Source organism: Monodelphis domestica, chromosome 2 (genome assembly GCF_027887165.1).
Source record: "Monodelphis domestica isolate mMonDom1 chromosome 2, mMonDom1.pri, whole genome shotgun sequence".
Taxonomy (NCBI): domain Eukaryota; kingdom Metazoa; phylum Chordata; class Mammalia; order Didelphimorphia; family Didelphidae; genus Monodelphis; species Monodelphis domestica.
In genome coordinates this window covers 33,855,107-33,872,241 of record NC_077228.1, presented here as the reverse complement: position 1 = coordinate 33,872,241, position 17,135 = coordinate 33,855,107, and the positions used below count along the sequence as shown (strand labels likewise).

The 17,135-nt window shown below is 53.0% G+C and overlaps 2 protein-coding genes across 2 annotated transcripts in view; both read left to right on the top strand.

The window, feature by feature from the left end:
* The window catches only part of IPO13 (importin 13), a 30,909-nt gene extending 28,862 nt beyond the window's left edge, over positions 1-2,047 (top strand). Inside the window, exons 18-20 of the mRNA XM_056815265.1 lie at positions 1,066-1,155; positions 1,437-1,618; positions 1,900-2,047. Coding sequence (XP_056671243.1) covers positions 1,066-1,155; positions 1,437-1,618; positions 1,900-1,996 — 369 coding nt within the window. The 3' untranslated portion in view covers positions 1,997-2,047. The remainder of the gene's footprint in view (positions 1-1,065; positions 1,156-1,436; positions 1,619-1,899) is intronic.
* Positions 2,048-11,390: 9,343 nt separating this feature from the next.
* On the top strand, positions 11,391-16,504 carry DPH2 (diphthamide biosynthesis 2). The gene is made up of 6 exons (XM_001376243.5): positions 11,391-12,626; positions 12,807-12,919; positions 13,017-13,240; positions 13,920-14,612; positions 14,726-14,911; positions 15,006-16,504. The coding sequence occupies exons 1-6, from the start codon at positions 12,480-12,482 to the stop codon at positions 15,128-15,130; spliced, it is 1,488 nt and encodes a 495-aa protein (XP_001376280.3). The 5' UTR covers positions 11,391-12,479; the 3' UTR covers positions 15,131-16,504.
* The last annotated feature ends 631 nt before the right edge of the window (positions 16,505-17,135 follow it).

The window sequence follows — 17,135 nt, the reverse complement described above, 5'->3', positions numbered from 1 at the left end:
GCCATCTGACCTGGCTGTCCATCTTTGAATTCCCAACAATGCAAGAATCAATCCCACGTCTTTCTACTTGTCTACTTGCTGTCACTTCCCTCATCCCATGTGAGTGGGTAGCATTGGTCCATCTTGCCCCCAGGTCTCAGGAAGACAAAGCCACTCCCCACTATTGTCCAGAGGATGTGCCCCTGCCCAGCCTCTGCTTTCCACTGTCTCTGTGACCCCTTCCTGGAGCTTGAGCAGCTGCTGCTGCTGCTTTGTCAGGGGTCATAGCTCTCTCCCTAGGCTGTTCTCCCCTCGCTGTACAGCCTCCTTCAGGCTCCTCATCATTCTCGTGGCCCAGGCCCTCGCCTGCAGGGTGTACTGAGCTCTGGCTGACCTGTTCTCCTCGAGATGTTTCCTACTTGTCTCTGTGTTCCCAGCTGCTTTGAAATAGTACCTGGATCCCCTGTTGTTCTTGGGGCTGATTCTCATGGCAGCTGCCTGTCTCTTGGGCCAAGACTTGGGTTGGTGCAGCATCGAGGATTGTGGTTGCTGGCATTAGCCATGGCCTATGTCAGGTGCTTCTTGCTTCTTTCACTGGTGGTTGGGCCTCTGGTCAGCCTGCCCTGCTCTTGCCTTCTCAAACCTCAGCAGTCAGTCTCTCTTTCTTCCCTGCCCTACCTTCGCCCTTTTCAAGTGCCTTTTGGGGAGAGTCCTGGCAGATAGATACTGGCCTTTCACTCCCAGAGGCCTGGGCTCTAGCCCAGGAACATGGAGACAAATGCACAAGACAGGGCCCTGCCCTCCTGGGCCAAGAGGCAGCAGGGTCACTTCTCAGGACACTCGAGATCCCTTCATGTGAGAGTCAGGCCACTCGTTCTCTGGGGTGGCCAAGTCCTGGTCCCAACGAGGGGGTTGGGACAAGAATCTCCTGGCCAGACCCTGCCTCCCGGCCAGTCACATGTGAAATGGGGGCTCAAGGAAGCCTGCTGCAGGTTTCTGTCAGGAGACTCGTCCCTGGGGAGACCAGGGGCACCGGCTGCCTGCTCCAGAGGGGTCTAAGTCACCTGTGTCCTATCCCTGCTGCAGACAGAGTTGCTGCCCCGATGTGGGGAGATCCCCACCATCGGGCAGGTGGTCCAGGAGGATGGCAAAGTGCTGCTGCAGGCTGTGCTGGAGGTGAGTGGGGCAAGGGCCATGCTGGCATGGCACACAAGGGTGGGCTTCAAAGAGGAGTCCTGGGGTTAGGGAAATAAATGCACTTCAAATACATTAAAGGGCTCTGGAAATAGCAGGGAGATAGAGCCAGGATCATCTTCCTACCTGCTGGAGGCCATCGTGAGTGTTCTGGGGTCAAGCTGGCCACTAGGGGCAGGAGAGACGGGGCTCCTCTGGGGGGGCCCTTGGGCACGCACTGCCTGTCCTCCTGACTCCTGTGCCTGTGGCTCCTCTCCTCGTAGGCCATTGGTGGTCAGGCCTCCCGTAGCCTCATGGATTCCTTCGCTGACGTCCTCTTTGCCCTCAACAAACACTGCTTTAGCTGCCTCAGTGTGTGGATCAAGGAGGTGATGCAAACGCCGGGCTTCCCCTCGCCCCGGCTCAGTGCCGAACAGAAGGACACCTTCAGCCAGCAGGTCCTCAGGTGAGTGTGGCTTCCTGGGGCTGACCCCAAGTCTCTGTCTTGTCCTTCGAGGCCTGCCGTGGCCTGGCACCTCAGCCCGGCACGTGATGGGTATTTTAATGCTCATCGTCCGACAGCCAAACTGGGCCCAGCTCGCCAGCATGCTTTCAGCATTTCCTCCTCAGTCTGTTCCCTGGCCTGAAGCATCGCGCCTGCACGCACCCCTGGGCAGTAGACCTCAACCCCAGAGACGGGACTGAACGGAGCTCATTGTGTGCCCCTTTCTCTCCTTGCCTCTGCAGAGAGCGGGTGAACAAGCGCCGAGTGAAGGAGATGGTGAAAGAGTTCACACTGCTCTGCCGGGGACTCCATGGCACCGACTACACCGCTGACTACTGAGGGCCGGCCAGGCCGAGTTTCTATAGAATAAATCCCAGACACCCCCACTCAGCTCTGTCCTCCTGTTTTGTGCTACTCCAAGAGCCCTCCGGCCTCTGCCGACGTGTGGGGATGGGGGAGGGCCCTTCTGGAGCTGGGGGACATGGGGCTTCCCTCACTGGACCTGAGGTGGGGAACTTGAGGCGTAACAGCCTTGAAGAGTTCCGTCGTGACTGGCGTGCCTGGTAGAGCCGTGGACCTGGGCCGATGGAAGGACTCGAGCCACAGCTGCTGCAGAGCTCGTGGGGGAGAGCAGCCTCTCCCCCTGGGGGTCCTCCTGTCCAGATCCTGGTAGCCTCCCCTCCCTTCTTCAGTGAGTTCAGCGCCTGCCCACGACTGCTGCTCCCCCCAGCCCAGCCCCACCAGACGGGCATGCCATCAGCCGCAAGGGTTCCGCTTCCATGCTCAGGAGCTCTGCGGTTCCTTCCCTTCTTCCCTCTGCCGAGGGTCCCCCGAAGCTCTCCTCCTCACTGGGATCTCCAGGCTTCCTCTCTCTCCTTCTCCAGGCGTCTCCCCTGCACTTTCCCATTCCTGAGGAACTGCTCGTGTCCACTCGCCCTCCTATACACCTAGTGTTCAGGCCTAGCCACGCCCCAACCCCAACCTTGGCTTGTCAGTCAACTCCCACCATCTGCCTCTCCTTCCTGTAGGGAGCTCTTACTCTGCTCTGAGACAATCATCCTTTTTCTCCCTAATCCATTTACTGTCCTCCCGAGTGGGTGCTTCAAGCTTCTCTTCAAGCTTCCTCTGTGTCTCTGGCCCTATTCCTCACCGCCCTCTGCCTTCCAATCAAGGCCGTTCCCCAAACACCCACTTCAGATGTCAGGGTGCTCCCACATCCCATCCTTTCCCGTATTCTCCAGAAAATGGACCCACACGGCCCGGCTCTAGTCTTGAATCTCTCCACGTATCAGCTGTCCTTTCCCCGCTGCCTTTGACTACGCCCAAGTGCCCGACCTTAAAAAGCTCAATGTTGTCTTCTCTGGCCTTTTCGCAATCAGACTCCTCGGGAAAGCCCCTGTACTCGGTGCCTCCACATTTCTCTGTGGCTCTGACCTCTGACCTCATCACGTATCTGAAACGTTCTCTTCCACGTCGCCCGGGAGCTCGTAAGGGCTAAATCCAATGGCCTTTCCTCGCTCTCATTTCTCCTGGACACCAGCGATCGGCATCTCCCGTAGACTCTTCCCCTCCTAGGCCTCCCTGCTGGACCCATCCTTCTCCATCTTCTTGGCTCCATCTTCCTGAGGCTTCTGCCCTGATCCCCTTCTCTCTTACAATTGCGCCTGATGGTCTTGTCAGCTCCCGTGATCCAATGATCATCCTCATGCAGATGATTCCCGGCTTTGTAGACCGCACTGTGGAGGACCAGAGAGAGGTCTGGGCTTGGAGTCAGTCACTTCTTAGAGCCTCAGTTTCTTTATCTGTCAAATGAGGATGTTGGATTTGCTGGCCTCTAAGGTCCAGCTTTCACTCTGATCTCTGAGATTATCAAGTGTCTGTGGGACATCTCTAACCAGTACATCCCAGAGGCATCTCACACGCAGCCTGTCCAAAATAGAACCTATTCTCTTCCCCCCCCCAAATCTATGCCACCTCCAAAATTCCCTCGTGCTGACCAGAGCACCAATCAATCAGCCAGCACATACTAAGTGCTTCCTGTGTGCCAGAAATTGTGCTCGGTGCTGGGATGGAGAAAAACAATGTTAAGTATATAATCCCTGCCCTCCAAGGATCTCACAGCTATGTACCAACAAGTTACAGACGAGGCCTTGGAAGGAATCTCAGAGATGACACTAAGTGAATGAGGTACGTGGGTGGGTGGGTAGGTGGGTGGACAGGAAAGACTTCTTGCAGAAGGTAGAATTTAAGCTATTAAAAAGAGAGAGAGCCAGCCTACTGTTGGAAAAACCTGGGTTCTGTGGGACCTCAGACATTTCCCAGCTGTGTGACCCTGGGCAAGTCACTTAACCCTATTTGCCTGGCCCTTGCCCTTCTGCCTTAGTGTGGTTACTAAGACAGAAAGTAAGGGATATTTAAAAACAACAACAAATAGGGAAGTGGAGGAGTGGCGTTGAAGGATGGAGCTCCAGGCAATGAGGGCAGCCCACCAGCAGGCTAATGTAGTTGAAGTGTGCGGTGATGAGGCTGGTATCAAGATGGTGGCAATGTCAGAGGAAAGAAGGGGGCCTAGAGGAGAGGTCAGTACTGACAGGACTTGACAGTATATTAAGATATTGGAGGGCGTGGAGGAAGGGGTCAAGGTCAGGGCCTGGGGCCCAGGAGGGTGGTGGTGACTGACAATACTCGGGACTTCTGGAAGAGAAGGGGCCGGGAGGGAGAGAACAGGCACTTTGGGATGCTTATGGAACATCCAGTTTGAGGTGTCCACAGGGTAGCTGGTCATGTGAGCCTACAGGTTAGGAGAGGTTAGTTAGGACTGGTTCTATAGATCTGGGAATCATTTACACAAGTTAGAAGATAAGGAAAGCCTTTAATCCATAGGAGCTGATGAGATCACCAAGCGAGATAGGATAGAATGAAAAGATAAGGAATATGTCACCCTGAAAACAACTAACAAAAAGGTCTTTAGTGGAGGAAGACAGAGTACTCTGGCAAGTCAAGCTAAACCATAGAACTGGGACTTCCACTGAACTATAGAACAAGGAGGGGGGTAACTGAAGTCTTCTGGAAGGGACTGGGTAACAATCTTACGAGTTCACTAAGGTGTGGGAAAGAGGCAATAGCCAGAGACTAGGGCCATTTTGGCAAACCTGTGGCATGCCTGCTGGAGGGAGCTGCTCTCTTCTCCATGAGCACCTGAGGACTTTTTTCTCCCCATCTACCCATCTGCCTAGCAGCCGGATGGGAGCGCTTCCTCCCTCCCCTGTCTGGTGTAAGGGGGTGGCTCACATGTGGCATGAGGGTAGCAGTTTGGGCACTTGGTCTCTAAAAGGTTCACCATCACTGGTCTATGGGAATGGGTTTTGGGTTTTTTAGGTTTCGTTGTCCTCATTCAGTACTTACATAAAGGTGGCCCAACTCCTAGGAAAGAGGCAAGACTAATTCGTAGTTGTCTGGGAGAATCTGTCAGGAGATTATCTGAGCCTAGGACAGAGACTTGGGGGGACCCCTACAGTTAGAGGAACTGAGATTCAGGAAAGGACTCAAGAAAGGAGCAGTCAAGAAGGGAACCAAGACAGCATCCATGGAAAGCCAGCAAAAAGAAAGTAGCCAGAAGACACTGATCAGCAGTGTCTAAGGCTGCAGAAAGGTCAAGAAGGATGAAGACAGAAAAGACCATCAACCCTGGCCATTAAGAGAAATGCGGGCAGAAACCAAATCTTTAGAATTTCAGAAAAAAAAAGTGGGAGAAGAATTCAAAGCTGCTGTTTTAGAGGCATTTAATGTTTCCCAGGCATTCAGCTGTGGAGGGGAGGGGAGATAAAGGACAATAGCTAGCAGGGTTGGGGCTGATCCAAGGAGGCTTTGGGCTTTGTTTTAAAGATAGGGAAGGTCTGGGTGTGTTCGTAGGCAGCAGGGGAAGAACCAGTAGACAGAAGATTAGAGAGTGGGGATGATAGTGGGGGCAATGTGCTGGGGAACGCGGGAGGGCATGGGCTGGAGGAGACCATGCCCGTGCTCTTGCTCTTGCTCTTGGTCTCCTGCTTGGAGCACCCTCCCACATGTCACATTTCCAGGTAGTGGAATATCTCACTCACCTGACCCTCTCCCTTCATACCTTACCGCCCTGCAAGGCCCTCACCACCTGGACTGTTGAGGGAGACTCCTGGTCTCCCTGCCTCTACAGCATTCCCTCCAGTAAAATTGCCATGACTTTGCTAGACTAAATTCTGACCAGGTCATGTCCCTGCCCCATCCACACGCGTGTTCTAGACTCCACTATTGCCTCCTTTGGCCGACATTCCCAATCTGGCCCTTGAAGTCTCCTCGTGCTGCTTTGCACTCCCTCCTCCATGCCTTTGCCCTGACTCTCCACACACCCCTGGAATGCTCTCCCTCCTTACCAGTGTCTTACTCAAATGGTGGCCCATGAAGCAAGCCGTTCCCAGTGCTCCCACCTCCAGCTGCTCCATATAGAACCCTTCCCTTCAGTGGCTACCTGTATAGACAGCATGGTGGCTCGGCCCAGAGGTGGGCAAGGGGGAGGAGCAGATGGGCTCAGAGGAACCTCACTCTTCCAGGATCACGTTGGCAATGAGCTACAAAGAGTACCTGACTGACCCTGCAGACGGGGCTCCAAAGAGCGAGGGATGCCAGTGAGGGAGCTGTGGCCAGCCCGAGACAAGGCCTCTTGGGGAAGGGTCCTGCCCGAGAAGCCAGCACAGGTGCAGGCCTCAGAGAAACCAGGAGCCCCCGTGAGGACAGAAGTGCTTTTGAAGACCCAGGGGGAGGAAGAGAGAGAAGAGAGGGAGGGAGGGAAGGAGAGCCCAAAAGGCCGGTTTGGCTGAACTACAGAATTCATAAAAGGGCATCATGTGTGAGACAGGAGAAAAGAGAAAGTAGAATCCAGTGGTGAAGGGCTTCCAGTGCTCAGCAGAGCAACGTGTTGGATCCTCGAGGCCCCAGGGAGCCACTAGAGTTCGCCGAGCAAGGGGCCTTAGTAAGCATTTATGATGTGCCCAGGCTGTTCCGGGCACCATCCTAATGGATGGGCATAAAAGAAAGACCAAAGCCCTGTGCCAACAGGTTTTCTGCAGGATCAATTGGAGCTACTTCAATAGAGCTGATCTATTGACATTCATATCAGTGGAGAGAAGACATTGGAATTGAGGGGCTCTCAGAAGAGCTCTCTGGGATTTCTGCCAGGCCTTGGAGGAAGCCAGCAGACTGAAATGGGGAGGGAGCACCTTCCAGGCGTGGAGGAAGGACAGCCAGGGAGAAGGCCCCAGTCTTGTGAGGAGCAGCAAGGAGGCCATGCCCCTGGGTGGAAGAGTTGGGGAGGGGAAGGCAGGAAGTACGGTAAAAAGACCCGAAAGGTAAGAGGAGGCCAGGTTGGGAAAGGCTGAATACCAATCAGAGAATTGTGATTTGTTCCTGGAAGGGACTGACGAGGAGGGTGATGCGGACAGACCTGGGTTAAGGAGAGGGTCTTCCCAAAAGATTAATTGGGCAGATGAGTAGAGGAGAGCCTGGGAGGGGAGGGGTCTCACAGCAGTCCTGGGGTTTATCAGTGAGGGCCTGCCAAGGGAACGGATGTCAGATAGAGGTGAATCGAGAGGCTCTAACAGTGCGTGGTTGGGCCCGGGGAGGGGGACCAGAGTAGAGGGTGTTAAATTGGCTGGTAGTGCCCCAGACAGGAAGCCAGAAGTGGGGAAGAGGCTGGACGACCTCTGAGGGGTCTCTGACACGTCCTCCCCCCGCCCTCAAGCTCTGAACACTAGGGCTCCGGGCGGAGGGCTGTGGCCTTGTCTGATGCCTTGTGCCCTTTGACTGCAGTTAGTGCCCCTGGCTTGGGGAGAGGAGCAAAGCTTTGAGCACTGGGCACTTTACCTCCCTCCGTCCTTCCTCTGGCCCTTTGCTTCTCGTCTGTTTGAGGGGAGGGATTGGGGTGTAAGCAAGCAGGCAGAGAGCGCATGTGGGGGCTGCTCTGGGCTCTCCAGCAGCATGATGGTGGGGCAGGCGCTCTCCTGGAGCTCCAGGAGCCAGCTGCTGCAGAGCCCAGCCTGGCTGGTCAGGGGCCGGTTGGCCATCTGATGAAGAGGCCTCCTTGCCTGTGGCAGTCCGTGAAACCATGATCCAGGAAGAGGCCTGGTCCTGCACAAGCCTTTCTGCTTTGGCAGTGCCGGCCACCAGGGAGAAAGAGGCCACCCAGAACCATGTGGTTTTTAGCTCATCAAACTTTCATTTGATTGCTGCGATGGGGGAGGGCACACATTCATTCATTGGCGGAAGAGCTGGAGCACATTCACTTGAACATCGTCGGTCTCAAAATGCAGCCAGCTGGGTCAGCCCTGGGAGAGCAGAGGGGATGAGGAATAAGATGGCATGAGAGGGAGCCTTCAGAGTATACCAGGAAGGAAAATGGGCCCATCCCTCCCCAAGAGGAAGGAGCCCAAGTCCTCGACTGGGAGTGGAAATGAAGGTGGGTCCTCCAGCACGTTGGGTGGCCCCCTTAAGGTGAGCACAGCCCCACCCCCCACCTTGCTCCATGGAAGGATGTGACAAGAAGAGTCTCTCAGGAGGAGTGGGCAGTTGTGCAGGGGCTGCTATTTGGGTTGGGAGTGGGGTGGGGCTAGGGGAAAATCTTATCACTCTCTATCTGCATCTGTGACTGTCCCGACTCCACCACCGATGAGGTGTCCCTTCCAGGATAAAATGATTACTTCTAATTTCATCACCTTGCTGCCCCTTTGAGCTACCACTTCCTTGAGCCTCCTCTCCCCTCATTGCAGGGCTGGAGGGTGAAATGCTAACCTTCTCCCAAAGTTTTCCTTTAGAGAAGGCAGAAATTGGACTCCACCCTCCATCTTCAGGTTCCCCTGGCTTCGGAAGACCAGCCACAGATACTAGCTATGTGACCCTGAGCAAGTAACTTAACTTTAGTTGTACCATCTGTAAAATGGGGATAATATTAGCGCCTGCCTCTCAGGTTCGGGCTTTAACATTTTTTTTTCCAGATTACATGTCAATACAATTTTTAATATCTGTTTTCTGACATTTTACAATCTCTGTCCTCTCCCTCCCTCCCACTCTTCCCCAAGAAGGCAGGCAATGTGATATAGGTTGTACATATATTATCATATAATACCTATTTCCATGTTCTGAAACAAGATACATATTGCTTTTACACTAGAGAAAAACTAATGGTGCAAATAAATTGACAAATAATCTGCTTCAATCTGCATTCAGACTGTCCCTTTTGTGGCAGCAGATGGTCTTTTTTTGAGTCGTTCTGGATCTCCTTGCTTTGTTGATAATAGAAAAGTCATTCGCAATTGATCATCGTACATTATTGCTATTACTGTGTATAGCGTTCTCCTGGTTCTGCTTGTTTCACTTTGCATCAGTTCATATAAATCTTTCCAGGGATTTTGAGGATCATCTTATTTGTCATTTCTTGTAGCACAATAGCATATTCTAATACAAACATATGCCACAACTTGTGCAGCCAATCCCCAATCGATGGCCATCTCTTCAGTTTCTAATTCTTTGCCATCATAAAAAGAACTGCTAGAAAATTTTTTTTTTGTACAGGTACAACCTAGCTTTAATCTCTTTATGTTACAGACCTGGAATTTCTGGATCAAAGGGTGTGCATCATTTTAGACTCTTTGGGCATGGTTCCAGATAGCTCTCCAGAATGACTGCATTTGTTCACAGCTATACCAACAGTGTATTTGTGTCTCAGGTTTGCACATCCCCTGCAGTATTTATCATTTTCCTTTTTTTGTCATGTTAGCCAGTCTGGTGGGTGTGAGGTGGTACCTCAGAGTTGTTTAAATTTGCATTTTTCTAATAGTGATTTGGAGCATTTTTCCATATGATTAAAGATAGTTCTAATTTCATCCTCTGAGAACTGCCTGTTCATATCCTTTGGCTGTATGTCAACTGGGGAATGCTTTGTTTTCTTGTAAAATTGTTTCAGTTTTATATATATTTGAGAAATTAAGCCTTTATCAGAGAGCCTTGCTACAAAGACTTTTTTCCCAGTTTGTTGTTTAATTTTTAATTCTTGTTGCATTGGTTTTGTTTGTGCAGAAACTTCTTCATTTAATATAGTCAGAGTTATATATTTTACATCTTGTAATGTTCTGTCTTGTTTTGACCCAAATTCTTCCCTTCTCCATAGGTCTGAGAGGTGTCACTCAGGTTTGTTGTATTGACCAAACAAAAAAACAATTCAAAAGTACTTAGCACAGTGCTTGGTTCCTAGTAAATGCTACACAAGTTTTGCTATTATTATTCTATGGGAACAGGAGTGAGGAAAGTGTCTTCCAGTTTTGTGCAGGTTGATAAGGAGAAAAACAGGAATGAATAACATTTATTTAGCACTTTTAGCGTTGCAAAGAGTTTTGCTTACATTGTTGCATTTGATCCTCAAAAAAATCTGGGCAGTGGTTGCTTTTATCATTTCCATTTTAGAGATGAGGAAACTGAGGCATGGGAAAGTATGTGAATGAGGCAGGATTTGAATCAAGGTCTTAATTCTGAGTCCATTATTTTGTCCTTTAAGCTGGAGTGAAAGATTGTGAAAAAGCCTTGAATGGGGCCAGCTAAGTGGCTTGTGAAAGCCAGACCTAGAAATGGGATGTCTGTGCTCAGCCATTTCCTAGCTTTGTGATTCTAGATAAATCACTTAATCCCCATTGCCTAGCCCTTACTGGTATTGATTCTGAGACGGGAGATAAGAGTTTTTAGAAAGAGAGAGAGCAAGGAATACTATTGTGCTAAAAGGAATAATAAAGTGGAGGAATTCCATGGAGACTGGAACAACCTCCAGGAAGTGATGCAGAGCGAAAGGAGCAGAACCAGGAAAACATTGTACACAGAGACGGATACATTGTGGTACAATCGAAGGTGATGGACATTAGTGGCAATGCAATCTGAACTGAACTGAACTGAACAATCTGCAGGGATCTAAAAAACACTATCCACAAGCAGAGGACAAACTGTGGGAGTAAAAACACCGATGAAAAACAACTGCTTGACTACAGGGGTGGAGGGGATATGACTGAGGAGAGATTCTAAATGAACACTCTAATGCAAATACCAACAATAGGGAAATGGGTTCGAGTCAAGAACACATGTGATACCTAGTGGAATTTCGTGTTGGCTGTGGGAGAGGTGGTGGGAGGGGGGGAGGGAAGAAAAGAAAATGATCTTTGTTTCCAATGAATAATGTTTGGAAATGACCAAATAAAAATTAAAAAAAAAAAAGAATATTAAAGACAGGAAGAAAAGCAAAAAAAAAAAGAGAGAGCAAAAAAAGAAAAAAGCCTGGAATGGCAACCACTAGAGAGCCCATATGGAATCACTAAAGGTTGGAGAGCAGTGGAGTTGCTTGCCCAGATCTGTGCATAAGGTTTGAAGAGAAGCCCCAACCTGTTCTTTATTATTATTGTTATTATTATTTTAATTGGGAAGTTCAGAGAAGGAAGAGACGTGCCCAGAATAACTGGGAGAAGTGCCTCAGACCCTGCAGGTCTCCTGACGCCCATTCCCAGCATCAATCATCCCCTCAGCCTCGGGATCAGGCCAGTTCCTCGCTGGCTCAAGCTCCTCCTCCCCAGACCCCATCCTTGTGACTGCCGCCTGGGTGGGGGGCGGGGAAAGGGTCCCACGGACTTCTCAGTCTCCACTTCCCCATCCGCCTCCCCTGCTGCTGACTCCTCGCTATTTGTCTCCTCCTTTAGATGGGAGCGCCACTTTTTCCACGCAGCCTTCTCGGAGAGGGCTATAGGGCCGAGGCTCCCGCGCCCTTGCCCCCACCCCTCCCCGCCACCTCATTTTCTCCGGCCGAGTCCTTTCCGGCTCCCTGGTACCTAGCCCCTCCCACCTGGCCACCTAAAGTCCGTCTGGGCTCCTGCTGCCCTGGAGCTACCGTGTCGAGGGAGGCAGCGGCTACGTAATATCCAGGGCTTCTGGCTGAGGCCTCCCTGCAGCTAGATTGTAGCCCTCCCGAGGCTACTAACGACGTCTTCCGAAGCCAGACGCCCTCTAGCCCGAGGCTACATAGTAACCTCCGAAGAGCGAATGTGTGAGGGAGTGTGTGCGTGTAAGAGTGTGTGAGACAGTTGTGTGTGTGTGTGTGGGGTGTGCGTGTAAGAGAATGTGTGTGTAAGAGTGTGTGAGACAGTTGTGTGTGTGTGGGGGTCTTTCTCGGCCACCCCAGCCCAGCTGGGGCTTGATAGCGTCCTGGTTCACAGCTCTACCACAGAGTCAACGGCTGCGGGAGGCGCGCGGGGGAGAACCAGGGGGTCAACCGCAGCTCCGCCCTCTCAAAGCGCTTTAAAATGGCTCCGGGTAATGCTGGTAGCGGCAGTCACAGCTTGATTTAGGGCCGAAAACCCCCAAACTCCGTTGCCTAGGGAGCAGTAAGACCATGAAAGACGGACTGCGCATGCGGTTCAAAGACTCCGTTTCTCTCACCTCCTCCTCCCTTCCCAAGGCCCGGGAAAACTACAACCCCCAGAGAAGTTCGCGGCTCAGCGGGTCAGGAAGACAGGGCAAGTACGCCCCTTCCCATTGGGTCAGGGGGGGAGTAGGCTACTGGCTACTGACCCGGCAAGAAGAGAATCGCGGGCTCTGATTGGCGGAGTGTGAAGGCTAGAGGTAGTCCCGGAAATAGTGACCAGGTTGGAGAGAGGTGGGGACACCCACGTGGGGATACCCGCGTGGAGATTCCGGGGCCCCCCACAGTGCAGCCTTGGAGCTGAGCCCAAACTCGGACTTGAAGTCTGGTGGCCCGTACGCAGGTGTCATGGAAGACGCCTTCAGCAGCCCCGCGGGGGCCGTGCTGCAGCGGGAAGCTGGGGCCCCGGGGCCCCTGACGCCCCCCACGGAGCTGGCTCACAATTACGAGCTGGAGCGGGTGCAGGCCTTCGTGCGGGAGTGCGAAGCCAAGCGAGTGAGTGGGGGAGGGGACAAGAGTAGGGAGGGCTAGGGGGAAGAGCGAGGCCATGTCGGGAGAGACCTAAGGGGGAAGGGAAGGAATCGGGGTGGGGAGAGGAGGAAGGAAGACGGGACGAGGGAAAGAGAACGTTGGATCTGAGGGAAGCTCTGAGCAGGACTCTCCGCCGGCTGTCAGGTTGCCCTGCAGTTCCCGGACGATCTCCTCGGAGACAGCGTGGCTGTGGCCCGCGCCCTGGAGGAGTCGACGGGAGCCAAGATGTTTGTTCTCGGGGACACGGCCTATGGCAGGTAGGAGCCTAAGAGTGGGAGGGAGTCGGGCCAGGGCGGCCCTACTCGGAGGTGGTGTCTTCCCTTGCCTGCCCCTATAATTCTTTCCCCTCCGCAGCTGCTGTGTGGATGTCCTTGGGGCTGAGCAAGCCGAAGCTGAGGCTCTCGTCCACTTTGGCCCTGCCTGCCTGAGCCGTCTTTCCCGGCCCTTGCCAGTCTTCTACGTCCTGGGTCAGCGTCCGGTGGCCCTGGAGCTGTGTGCAGAGGCCTTCAGAAACCTGCACCCGAACCCTGCCGAGCCTGTGGTGCTGCTGAGTGAGCCAGCCTGTGCCCACGCCCTGGGTGAGGATCAGGAAAGAGGAGGGTGGGTAGAGGCCTGTTTTGGTTGTCCCCAGAGGCGGGTAATTGCTTTCTCCCCCATTAGATCGAGCTCCTATTCCTTGTATCCTCAGATTTTAACGAGCATAGTTTGGCACAGGACAGGTGCTGATTGATTTATTGGGGAGGAGTCGAGGGAACTGAATGAGACTTTATTATCTAAGTGAGCGGGGCCACTTACCCTGTTTGCTGCCTCAGTTTCCCCCTGTTCCTTAGCCAAGACCCTTAGTTTCTCCCATGTCTGGGAGATGGAAGGGGAAGGGGGGGGAACCTACCTGCACTTTTAGCCATAGAATCGTGGAGTTGGAAGAGCATTTTGGAAAGTGCTGCATCAAACTGTCTCGGACCACAAGTTTCCAGTAACTATGTTGGCCATCCAACGTTCAGAGGGCTTTCTCCTTTCAGCCCAGCGTGCTGTGCGACAGTTCTGATGATCAGGAAGCCCTTCGTGGGCTTACACAGATCTCTTTGCCTTTCCTTCCCTCTTCCTAATCGCTCACTCCTCCTTTGTGGGGCAGCCCTTTGGCTAGTCAGAGTGTCCCCTTCGTCCTCTCCCCTCCCTGCTAAGCATCCCCACTTCCTCCATCCTGTCCCATTCCGATTGTGTACTACAGCCCACTGACTCAGTGTGTTCTCTCTGCAGAAGCCTTGGCAGCCCTTCTTTGCCCACAGTATGAGGACCTCCTGGTCTCCCACCCAGCTCTGCCTGCTGCTGCCCCAGCCTGGGAGCAGCCACCACTGGAGCGCTTTGGCCGCTTTTTCCCTTTGAGCCCTGGGCGGCAGCTGGAGGACTACGGTGCCTTTTATGTGGGCGGCTCAGAGATCGGGGACGATGACAGAGATGAGGTGACCCCAGATCTGCTCCAGCTGCTCCTGGGCTGGGCCCCTGACCGCCCCTTTTCCTCTTGCCTGCCAGGCTCTGGAAAAGCCAGGGCAGAGGGCCCTCGGGCGGTCCGAGCCAGAGCTCGGAGCCACTATCTGGTGGAACGGGCACGAGATGCCCAAGTGGTGGGCCTGCTGGCCGGTGCTCCAGGGGGAGCAGGGCACTGTGAGGCACTGGCCCACCTTCGGACACTGGTGAAGGCTGCTGGCAAGCGAGCCTATGTCCTGTCTCTGGGCCGGCCCACCCCTGCCAAGCTGGCCAACTTTCCTGAGGTGGATGTCTTCGTGCTACTGGCCTGTCCCTTGAGGGCTCTCGACCGACCCCGGAGTGGGGCCAGCAGAGGCTTCTTCCGACCACTGCTCACCCCCTATGAGCTGGAGGCTGCCTGCAACCCCGCTCGGGGACCTCTAGGGCTGGAGCCCTACCTGACTCAGTGTTCTGACCTGCTGCTAGGTAAAGCCCAGCACCTGCTTGACTTGGGTCCTTCCCCATCCTTTAGCCCTATGCCTTGGGAGGGAAGGAAGGAGAAAGGGCCTGTCCCTAACCTTCCTCCACTGCCCCCACAGGCTCCCCATTCCATGTGCCAATTCCACCCCCGGATTCTGAGCTATGGGATATGCCCGACATGTCACTCATCACTGGTGAGCTGCGCCCAACACAGGCCTCAGCCGCACCAGATGTCCCTGATGGCCCAGAAGCCTCGGCTCTGAGCCACCGATCCCGGCTTGAGCTTGCTGAGAGCAGTCCAGCAGGTAACCCCAGCTCCCCTGGAGCCTAGCTCAGGGTGGGGGGTGAGGGGGGCTGCCCAGGCCCGTGGCTGACCCTCTTTGCTGTCTTCCCCACCAGCTTTGTTCCTTGGTTCTCGGACTTGGCGGGGGTTGGAGCTTCAGCTAGGCCAGACGGCACCGATGCGGGCAGTAGCTGGGAGACGAGGTGTGCCCATTGCCTACGAGGATGAGCCTGGCAGCTAAGGAACCCTCGTGTCAAGTCAGACTCCAAGACAAGGCCTCGGCACTGCTTAAGAAAGCAGATCCCCAGGTGTATCCTAGGTGCCAGCAGCCAGTCCAGCCTGGAGTAAGCACACTCAGGCCAGCCTGTTCTCCCCCTCTGCCCCCTGGGTCCCTTACTGATGACTGAACACAAGAGGGAGGGAGAAAAGAGCACCAGCTGTGTATACGGGCCTGGGCTATATGCCTTTACAGATAGCTCATGGCTCCTCACCACAACCCTGGGAGGGAGCTCCTCCTTTATCTGCCAGGCACTTAGTAAGGTGGAGGAGAGGGAGGGGACAAAGACCAGACCCCCTGGGCAATCAAAGCAGGCACACCCTCAGGAGTGTCCCCCCCAGAAGCTGCTGCAGTTCCCATGAGCCTCCACCAGGCCCTCAGAGATTCCTAGACTGCCCCCAGATCTGAGCCCAGCTCTGACCATTGGTCCTGGTCCCTTAGGAAAAGTCCCAGGACGTGATCTGGCCTGACCTGGGGAAACCAGCAGGTTAGATGGCAGGGCGAGGTGCCCAGAGCACAGAGAATGCCTCTGCTGCTCATTAAGGTTACCGGAGGGGCCAGCACTGCTCCTGGTAAAGGGGTGGAGGAGAGGAAGATGCCAGCCCCCAGTGCCCTGTCACCTAGCCCCTGTCCGAATCAAAGGAGCAGATACAGGGGATTGAGTTGGGGGAGAAGAGGAGGAAAGCCTGGGTCCAGGAGCCCAAGAGCAGGAACCTGTACCCATTCTGCCATTAGGTTGTATTGACAGTCCCTGGGTATAGCTGGCACTCCCCATTTGGCTTTTCTCTATCCCTTGCCCATCCTGGGACTCCCTGCTCACAGGTTTCCATTAGCAGAGCTCTCTGAGCTCACTGGTGACCCATCTTTGGGGCTGAGAGCCCGGCAGCACCATGTCCGCTGCTACAGCTTGAAAGGACAGCCCTGCCTGAGGCTGCAAGAGCCAGACCTTCCCCACCTACAGGGCTCACCAGCCTGCCCACCATGGGGCATCACACTGTGGCTAAACACCTCCCACAGCAGCACCGGAAGGCCCAGATATCTGACCTAGTAGAACCTTCTAGGACAGCTTCTGGGGCATCCGTAAGATGGAATCCAGGCGTAACGGAAGAGGTGATACGATCTTAGACATCCTTGCCAAAGGCCCATTGAGGACATCTTCAGATGAGCCAGGTTCTTGTGCGTAAGCCTACTGTTGGAGAGGTGTTCCATACCCAAGGCCTCAGTACAGAAGGATACCTTGTTTGTTTGTTTTTTAATTTAAAATGTTATTTCCCCCAATTACATCTAAAAACAGTTTTTACAAATTCTTTAATTAAATATTTCCCTATTATGTTTTAAGATTTCACAATCATTTCAAAATATGGAGTTCCAAATTCTCACCCTCCATCTCTCCTTCCCTCCTCCTTGAGAAGCTAAGCACTTTGGTATCGATTCACACATAAAGTCATATAAACCATATTAGCCAGGTTGCAAAAGAACAAAATTAAAGGGTTTTTTTTTTAAGTATGCTTCAAATTATATGAACACAACTATAAAACACTTTCTCCACAATTAAAACTAGATCTAGGGGGCAGCTGGGTAGCTCAGTGGATTGAGAGCCAGGCCTAGAAACAGGTCCTACATTCAAATGTGGCCTCAGACACTTCCCAGCTGTGTGACCCTGGGCAAGTCACTTAACCCCCATTGCCTAGCTCTTACCACTCCTGCCTTGGAACCAATACACAGTATTGATTCCAAGACAGAAGGTAAGGGTTTAAAAAAACAACTAGATCTAAATTGGAAAAACATTAATTGCTCATGGGTAGGACAAACTAACATAATAAAAATAATCCTACCCAAGTTAATTTACTTATTCAGTGCCGGACCTATTAAACTACCAAGAAACTTTTACTGAGTTAGAAAAAAATTATGACAAAGTTCATTTGAAAGAACAAAAGATCAAGAATATCAAGAGAAACGGGAAAAAATG

Coding starts and splice junctions, on each gene's coding strand:
- DPH2 (XM_001376243.5), top strand. CDS start 12,480: ATGGAAGACGCCTTCAGCAGCCCCGCGGGGGCCGTGCTGCAGCGGGAA. Junction 13,241..13,919: donor AGCCTGTGCCCACGCCCTGG/GTGAGGATCAGG, acceptor TTCTCTCTGCAG/AAGCCTTGGCAGCCCTTCTT. Junction 14,912..15,005: donor TGCTGAGAGCAGTCCAGCAG/GTAACCCCAGCT, acceptor CTTCCCCACCAG/CTTTGTTCCTTGGTTCTCGG.